Here is an 8,698-nt window from a genome sequence, read left to right on the forward strand (position 1 = left end):
CATCCACCCCACCACCACCCCAACTCTGCCCCTGGTCATCCTCTCTTCTCCCACACCAGCCTTAACGGGATCTTCTGGGCCAGGGTGCTCCTGACCATTCCTGCTGCCTCTTCCCTCGTGCCATTGCTAATCCTGCTGTCCCACCAAATCATCACAGTTGTAGCTGTTCAGGATCCAGGCACATTCAAGGTGAGCCACTTGGGGAGAATGGGAGAGAGAGAGACTGACAGACAGACAGACAGGTAGAGGGAGGGAGGGAGGGAGAGAGAATGGGAGTAGGGGGAGGAGAGACGTAGGACAGGGAGAGGGGGAGAGGTCCGGAGCTCTGAGGGGGGGGGGCAGTTCTGTCGGGTGTGGAAGTCCAGACACGGACAGAGGGTCAACTAAATGGATGAGCTGCTAAAAGCCTCCAGACAGGTATCTTCTCACAGAGCCCCCTGCCCTGGCTAAGAGTGGGATCAGGGCCCTCAAGGGGGGGGGGGGGCTGGATTTTCTTTGTGGCTACATAGGGAATTCTAGGACTGATTCCTCTTTTCACTCTGGCTGTCTGGCTGCCTCGGTGCATCTGTCTGTCTGTCTCTTTCATCTATCTAATCCCATTTCTCTATGTCTATCTGTCGATATCTGCCTGTCTGTCTGTCTAACTATCTTTCATCTATCTAATCCATTTCTGTCTGTCTTTCTGTCTATCTGTCTCCCCACCTGCCTGCCTATCTCTCTCTCTCTCTCTCTCTTTCTCTAATCTATTGGCATCTATCTATATCTCTGTGTCTGTCTGTCTATCCATGTGATTTTATATATATTACACTGCATAATCTATGTCTATTTCTGTCTCATATCTATCTATCTATCTATCTATCTATCTATCTATCTATCTATCTATCTATCTATCTATCATCTATCTATCCATCCATCCATCCATCCATATATCTATATCATTTTATATATATTATACTGCATAATCTATGTCTATTTCTCTCTCATCTATATCTATCTATCTATCTATCTATCTATCTATCTATCTATCTATCTATCTATCTATCTATTATGTTGCATAATCTATGTATATTTCTCCTCTCATCCATCCATCCATCTATCTATCTATCTATCCATCCATCCATCCATCCATCCATCCATCCATCCATCTATCATCTATCTATCTATCTATCTATCTATCTATCTATCTATCTATCTATCTATCATCTATCTATCATCTATCTATATCTTTCTTTCTATCTATCTCCTCTATCTCTTTATCTGTATCTATCTATATCTATCTATCTATCTATCTATCTATCTATCTATCATCTATCTATCTATCTATCTATCTATCTATCTATCATCTATCTATATCTTTCTTTCTTTCTTTCTATCTATCTCCTCTATCTCTTTATCTGTATCTATCTATATCTATCTATCTATCTATCTATCTATCTATCTATCTATCTATCTATCTATCTATCATCTATCTATATCTTTCTTTCTTTCTTTCTATCTATCTCCTCTATCTCTTTATCTGTATCTATCTATATCTATCTATCTATCTATCTATCTATCTATCTATCTATCTATCTATCTATTATGTTGCATAATCTATGTATATTTCTCCTCTCATCTATCTATCTATCTATCTATCTATCTATCTATCTATCTACCTATCTCCTCTATCTCTTTATCTGTCTCTATCTTATCTATCTATCTATCTATCTATCTATCTATCTATCTATCTATCTATCTATCTATCTATCTATCTATCTATCTACCTATCTCCTCTATCTCTTTATCTGTCTCTATCTTATCTATCTATCTATCTATCTATCTATCTATCTATCTATCTATCTGCCTGCCTGCCTGCCTGCCTGCCTGCCTGCCTGCCTGCCTACCTACCTACCTACCTATCTATCATCTATCTATCTATCTATCTATCTATCTATCTATCTATCTCTATCTATCTATCTATCTATCTATCTATCTATCTATCTATCTATCTATCCATCCATCCATCCATCCATCCATCCATCCATCCATCCATCCATCCATCCGTTGTCTGTCTCTATCTAGCTACCCGTCTCACAAGTTGTGACTCCCTCTGTTCTCTCATGCTTGATCTTCTAGTCCCTGCCAATGCTCAGCGGTGACCCGCGCTGCCTGGGGCTCTGGCATCCATGCATTTGGGATTCCCGTGTGTTTTTTTCCAGCCGGAATTGGCTCCCAGGGGTTAATGAATCTTCTGAAATAAAACCAGTGAATCCTTGCCCCATCCTTTGGTTTTTTCCGCAGGATCCCTTTGCTAGCCATCCTTCGGCCTGGAGGAGCTATTTCTTTGCGCTGTGCAAGTTGCCCGATGCCAAGTAAGTAACAGGAGGGGAATTTAGGACCAGGGGATTTCACAGAGTAACAGGATTTAGGAGAGGACGATTTAGGATAATAACAGGATTTAGGAGAGGAGGATTTAGGAGAGAAATAAGATTTAGTAAGAGGATTGAGGAGAGGAGGATTGAGGAGAGTAACAGGATTTAGGAGAGGAGGATTTCTGAGAGTAACAGGATTTAAGCGAATGACAGGATTTAGGAGAGGAGGATTTAAGAGAGAAACAAGATTTAGTAACAGGATTGAGGAGAAGAGGATTGAGGAGAGTAACAGGATTTAGGAGAGGAGGATTTAAGAGAGTAACAAGATTTAGGAGAGAAGGATTTCTGAGAGTAACAGGATTTAGGAGAGTGACAGGATTTAGGAGAGGAGGATTGAGGAGAGTAACAGGATTTCTGAGAGTAACAGGATTTCTGAGAGTAACAGGATTTCTGAGAGTAACAGGATTTCTGAGAGTAACAAGATTTAGGAGAGTAACAAGATTTAGGAGAGGAGGATTGAGGAGAGTAAGAGATTTAGTAACAGGATTTAGGAGGGGAGGATTTATGACAATGCTCATAAGTGTAAAAAATAGTCACGTCACTTTTTTCAGTTCTGTTGTAACTTTGAACGGTCACTAAGTGAACTGTTATAAGTCTGAGAGGTTCACAAGGATCTGATCACTGCCTCTGGACTTGGTTTATACGGGTAGCCCACAGTCCTTCTCCTGGTCTCTAGCCCAGCCTTTCCCTGTCTCCCTCCACCATTTCCAAGCTCTGCTCAGTTTTTGCTCTCCTCTGATCCCTTTCGCGCATCGCCCTTCCCCATCCCTTTCACTGCCCCAGCCACATGTTGCTTCCCGCAGGCCACAACGGAGCTCAGCCTGGCCGGTGGCCGTAAGGACCGGCTCAAAGGGAGCCAAGCCCTTCTCCACCCTCTTGGTCGACGGCACCCCCACCCCTGACTCCGGACCGCCTGCCCATCTGCCAGACTCTCCCCGCGAGCCGAAGGGGCTGAAGGCCTGGGGACAGTTGCTCGCAGCCGTGGGCAGACTCCTGCGCCCCTGTGTGGACACCTGGCCAGGGAAAACCGCCAAGGAGGTGAGTGGATTGTGTGTCTCTCTGCGGTCATGTGGGTATGCATGTGTGTGTGGATTTAGGGGAGAAGGATTTAGGAGAGTAACAAGATTTAGTAACAGGATTTAGAAGGGGAAGATTTAAGAGAGTAACAGGATTTAGGAGAGGAGGATTTAAGGGAGTAACAGGGTTTAAGAGAGGAGGATTTAAGAGAGTAACTGGGTTTAGTAGAGGAGGATTTAAGAGAGTAACGGGGTTTAGTATTTAGGATAGTAACAGGGTTTAGGAGAGGAGGATTTAAGAGAGTAACGGGGTTTAGGAGATGAGGATTTAAGAGAGTAACGGGGTTTAGTAGAAGAGGATTTAGGAGAGTAACAGGAGAGGAGGATTTAAGAGAGTAGCAGGGTTTAGGAGAGGAGGATTTAAGAGAGTAACAGGGTTTAGGAGAGGAGGATTTAAGAGAGTAACGGGGTTTAGGAGATGAGGATTTAAGAGAGTAACGGGGTTTAGTATTTAGGATAGTAACAGGGTTTAGGAGAGGAGGATTTAAGAGAGTAACGGGGTTTAGTAGAGGAGGATTTAAGAGAGTAACGGGGTTTAGTATTTAGGATAGTAACAGGGTTTAGGAGAGGAGGATTTAAGAGAGTAACGGGGTTTAGGAGATGAGGATTTAAGAGAGTAACGGGGTTTAGTATTTAGGATAGTAACAGGGTTTAGGAGAGGAGGATTTAAGAGAGTAACGGGGTTTAGTAGAGGAGGATTTAAGAGAGTAACGGGGTTTAGTATTTAGGATAGTAACAGGGTTTAGGAGAGGAGGATTTAAGAGAGTAACTGGGTTTAGGAGAGGAGGATTTAAGAGAGTAACGGGGTTTAGGAGAGGAGGATTTAAGAGAGTAACAGGGTTTAGGAGAGGAGGATTTAAGAGAGTAACGGGGTTTAGGAGAGGAGGATTTAGGAGAGTAACAAGGTTTAGTAGAGGAGGATTTAAGAGAGTAATAGGATTTAGGAGAGGAGGATTTAAGAGAGTAACGGGGTTTAGGAGAGGAGGATTTAAGAGAGTAGCTGGGTTTAGTAGAGGAGGATTTAAGAGAGTAACAGGGTTTAGGAGAGGAGGATTTAAGAGAGTAACGGAGTTTAGGAGAGGAGGATTTAAGGGAGAACAGGGTTTAGGAGAGGAGGATTTAAGAGAGTAGCTGGGTTTAGTAGAGGAGGATTTAAGAGAGTAACAGGGTTTAGGAGAGGAGGATTTAAGAGAGTAACTGGGTTTAGTAGAGGAGGATTTAAGAGAGTAACGGGGTTTAGTAGAGGAGGATTTAGGAGAGTAACAGGGTTTAGGAGAGGAGGATTTAAGAGAGTAGCTGGGTTTAGGAGAGGAGGATTTAAGAGAGTAACTGGGTTTAGTAGAGGAGGATTTAAGAGAGTAACGGGGTTTAGTAGAGGAGGATTTAGGAGAGTAACAGGGTTTAGGAGAGGAGGATTTAAGAGAGTAGCTGGGTTTAGGAGAGGAGGATTTAAGAGAGTAACTGGGTTTAGTAGAGGAGGATTTAAGAGAGTAACGGGGTTTAGGAGAGGAGGATTTAGGAGAGTAACAGGGTTTAGGAGAGGAGGATTTAAGAGAGTAGCTGGGTTTAGTAGAGGAGGATTTAAGAGAGTAACAGGGTTTAGTAGAGGAGGATTTAAGAGAGTAACGGGGTTTAGTAGAGGAGGATTTAGGAGAGTAACTGGGTTTAGTAGAGGAGGATTTAAGAGAGTAACTGGGTTTAGTAGAGGAGGATTTAAGAGAGTAACGGAGTTTAGGAGAGGAGGATTTAAGGGAGAACAGGGTTTAGGAGAGGAGGATTTAAGAGAGTAGCTGGGTTTAGTAGAGGAGGATTTAAGAGAGTAACAGGGTTTAGGAGAGGAGGATTTAAGAGAGTAACGGAGTTTAGGAGAGGAGGATTTAGGAGAGTAACAGGGTTTAGGAGAGGAGGATTTAAGAGAGTAACAAGGTTTAGTAGAGGAGGATTTAGGAGAGTAACAGGGTTTAGGAGAGGAGGATTTAAGAGAGTAACGGGGTTTAGGAGAGGAGGATTTAAGAGAGTAACAAGGTTTAGTAGAGGAGGATTTAAGAGTAACAGGGTTTAGTAGAGGAGGATTTAAGAGAGTAACAGTTTAGGAGAGGAGGATTTAAGAGAGTAACGGGATTTATGAAAGGAGGATTTAGGAGAGAAACAGGGTTTAGTAACAGGAGTTAGGAGAGGATACAGATAGACTTCTCCTAAACTGGAGGTTTTACGGAGAATCCAAAGAGATCTGGGAGACATTTCTGAGTGTTTTATTTATTTATTTATTTTTTGCCCTGGCAGGTAAGCCAAAAAGAAAGCCTCTGGCACCTGAATGGCAACAACCGAAGTGTGGCCATCACAAGTGAGTTCCAGAAAGTTCCTGCAAACTAGGCTGGAAAGGACCTTAGAGGTCTTCTAGTCCAGCCCCTGCCCAAGGCAGGAGACCCTATACAGGCAGCCCTCGACTTACAACTGTTCATTTAGCAACCGTTCAAAGTTATAACCGCACTGAAAACACTGGCACATGACCGTTTTTCACACTTATGACCGTTGCAACATGGTTACGATCACATGATCAAACTTCGAACGTTTGGCAACTGACTCATATTTATGACGCTCGCTGCTCCCCGGGGTTCCCTTTCGCAACCTTCTGACGAGCAAAGTCAAATGGGGAAGCCCGATTCACTTAACGACCATGTGACGAAGTTAGCAAATGATGTGATTCACTTCACAACGGCGGCGCAATCCACCGTCCCCCTTTTGTGATCTTCTGACCAGGCAAGTTAATGGGGGGGGGGAGATGCCAGATTCGCTTAACGACCGTGTGGTTTGCTTAATGACTGCAGTGATACACTTAATAATGGGGGTAAAACAGGGCAAAAAATCACTTAAAATTTAAGTGAAATTTAGGGTTCACTTCTGGTCGTAAGTCGAGAACTACCTGTACTCAAAGACAGCCCCCCCCCCGAAAAAAAACTTCCCTCTCTCCTGCTAAAGGGCTGCACCCCATTTATTTTGGGGGTCCCCCATAACCTCTAAATTCTCAAATGGGAAGACCCCCCTTCCCAGTATTTTGGGCCCCTTAATGCTTTTAAAGCAGTGTTTCTCAACCTTGATGACTTTAAGTCCTGTGGACTTCAACTCCCAGAATCCCCCAGCCAGCACAGCTGTGCTGGCTGGGGGATTCTGGGAGTTGAAGTCCACAGGACTTAAAGTCACCAAGGTTGAGAAACACTGTCTTAAAGGGCCACCGCCCAGCCTTGGCCCAAGGGCACAAGTGTGGAGGGGGGGGCAGGAGACCCCTCCCCATTTTCACCCAGTCCCTCATGCGATGAACGGTAACCCCAGTTTGTCTCTTCCCTGTCAGTCCCCGACATCCTGGAATCCGGAGAGAGCCTGGAGGCGGTGCAGGAGCCCCACTGGAAGGGCCAGATCCACGGGAGCAGGCTGGCGCCCTCCTCTCCCACCGTCATGCTGCTCTCCGTCTCCGACATCTGAGGACCCTCCCTCAGCGCCCGCCGGCCAGATCCTGCACGACGGTTTTATATTGGGAAGATAAAGCCGAGAGCTGCTTTACTGCACTCGTCTGCTCTGCTTAATGGCGGGGCGGGTGGGTGGGTGGGGATATGCACACATGCGGGCACAAGTTGGTTAAAGGAAGCATTGGCTGAACGGGCACCTCTTCAGAGTCCTGCTGAGCTCTGGTTTGAGAAGATGGCTGTGTCCACCCCACACATCAATCAATCAATCAATCACTCTGTCTGTCTATCTCTCTGTATTTATTTCTGTCTCTTTATTAACTATCTATCATCTATGTATCTATTGCTAACTATATCCGTTCATCCATCCATCCATCTCTCACCATGTATCTATCTACCTATCACATCTCTCTCTCTCTCTCAACTCTGTCTATCTTCTGTCTGTCTGTCTGTCTGTCTGTCTGTCTGTCTGTCTGTCTATCTATCTATCTATCTATCTATCTATCTATCTATCTATCTATCTTTGTGTCTCTCTACCTATCTGTCTTCTATCACCTATCACATCTCTCTCTCTGTGTACCTATATACCTGTCTATCTACTTATCTGTTTACCTACTTATCTATGTCTGTCTGTCTGTCTGTGTGTCTGTCTGTCTGTCTATCTATCTATCTATCTATCTATCTATCTATCTATCTATCTATCTATCTATCTTTGTGTCTCTCTACCTATCTGTCTTCTATCACCTATCACATCTCTCTCTCTCTCTCACACACACACACACATCTCTGTCTGTCTATCTTCTGTCTGTCTCTGTCTGTCTGTCTATCTATCTATCTATCTATCTATCTATCTATCTATCTATCTATCTATCTATCTATCTTTGTGTCTCTCTACCTATCTGTCTTCTATCACCTATCATCTCTCTCTCTCTCTCTCTCTCACACACACACACACACACACACATCTCTGTCTGTCTATCTTCTGTCTGTCTGTCTGTCTGTCTGTCTGTCTATCTATCTATCTATCTATCTATCTATCTATCTATCTATCTATCTATCTATCTTTGTGTCTCTCTACCTATCTGTCTTCTATCACCTATCACATCTCTCTCTCTGTGTACCTATATACCTGTTTACCTACTTATCTGTTTACCTACTTATCTATCTATGTCTGTCTATCTGTCTGTCTGTCTGTCTGTCTATCTATCTATCTATCTCTATTTCTTAATCATCTATCTATCTGTCTAACATATCATCTGTTTAATCAATAAATAATAATCAACTGTCTATCTGTATCTAACCAATCATCTATCAATCGCTCTATCAATGCTGTAATCTGTCATCAATAAATTATCAGTCTATCATTTATCTATGTATATCTATTGGTATCTCTGTCTGTCTGTCCATTTTTTCTTCCTCTCTTCATCTATCTCTCTCCAACTCTATCATCCCTCTATCATCCATTTATCAATGATTCTCTTTCCCTCTCTCTCTCTCATTACTGTCTGTCTGTCTGTCTGTCTGTCTGTCTGTCTGTATGTATGTATGTATGTATGTATGTATGTATGTATGTATGTATGTATGTCTATCTATCGTTACTGTGTCTATCTAAGCCCAAATTCACTCTTTAAAATAATACTAAAGTTTTTAGTGCCATTCTTAGCTTGGACAGCAGGAGGCAGCATCTGCTCACAGGTCTTTTCCCTCTCCCTTGCCTCTCTGGCCCTCAGCTCTTCATTCTTGTTGATGT

At 43.3% G+C, this 8,698-nt stretch overlaps 1 protein-coding gene and 1 long non-coding RNA gene across 2 annotated transcripts in view; both read left to right on the plus strand.

Annotated features, from left to right (window-relative positions):
* The window catches only part of ZDHHC19 (zDHHC palmitoyltransferase 19), an 8,233-nt gene extending 5,878 nt beyond the window's left edge, over positions 1–2,355 (plus strand). The window contains exons 4-5 of the mRNA XM_087726054.1: positions 84–189; positions 2,281–2,355. Of these exons, the coding sequence (XP_087582180.1) occupies positions 84–189; positions 2,281–2,355 (181 nt within the window). The remainder of the gene's footprint in view (positions 1–83; positions 190–2,280) is intronic.
* Positions 2,356–3,222: 867 nt separating this feature from the next.
* On the plus strand, positions 3,223–6,953 carry LOC148043424 (uncharacterized). Its single transcript, XR_015697987.1, has 3 exons — positions 3,223–3,449; positions 5,771–5,831; positions 6,837–6,953. It is a non-coding gene; the product is annotated as an uncharacterized LOC148043424 (long non-coding RNA).
* The last annotated feature ends 1,745 nt before the right edge of the window (positions 6,954–8,698 follow it).

This window comes from Thamnophis sirtalis, unplaced genomic scaffold (assembly GCF_051295495.1).
Source record: "Thamnophis sirtalis isolate CommonGarterSnake01/CBP01778 unplaced genomic scaffold, rThaSir2_p1.2 scaffold_11, whole genome shotgun sequence".
Classification (NCBI taxonomy): Eukaryota; Metazoa; Chordata; class Lepidosauria; order Squamata; family Natricidae; genus Thamnophis; species Thamnophis sirtalis.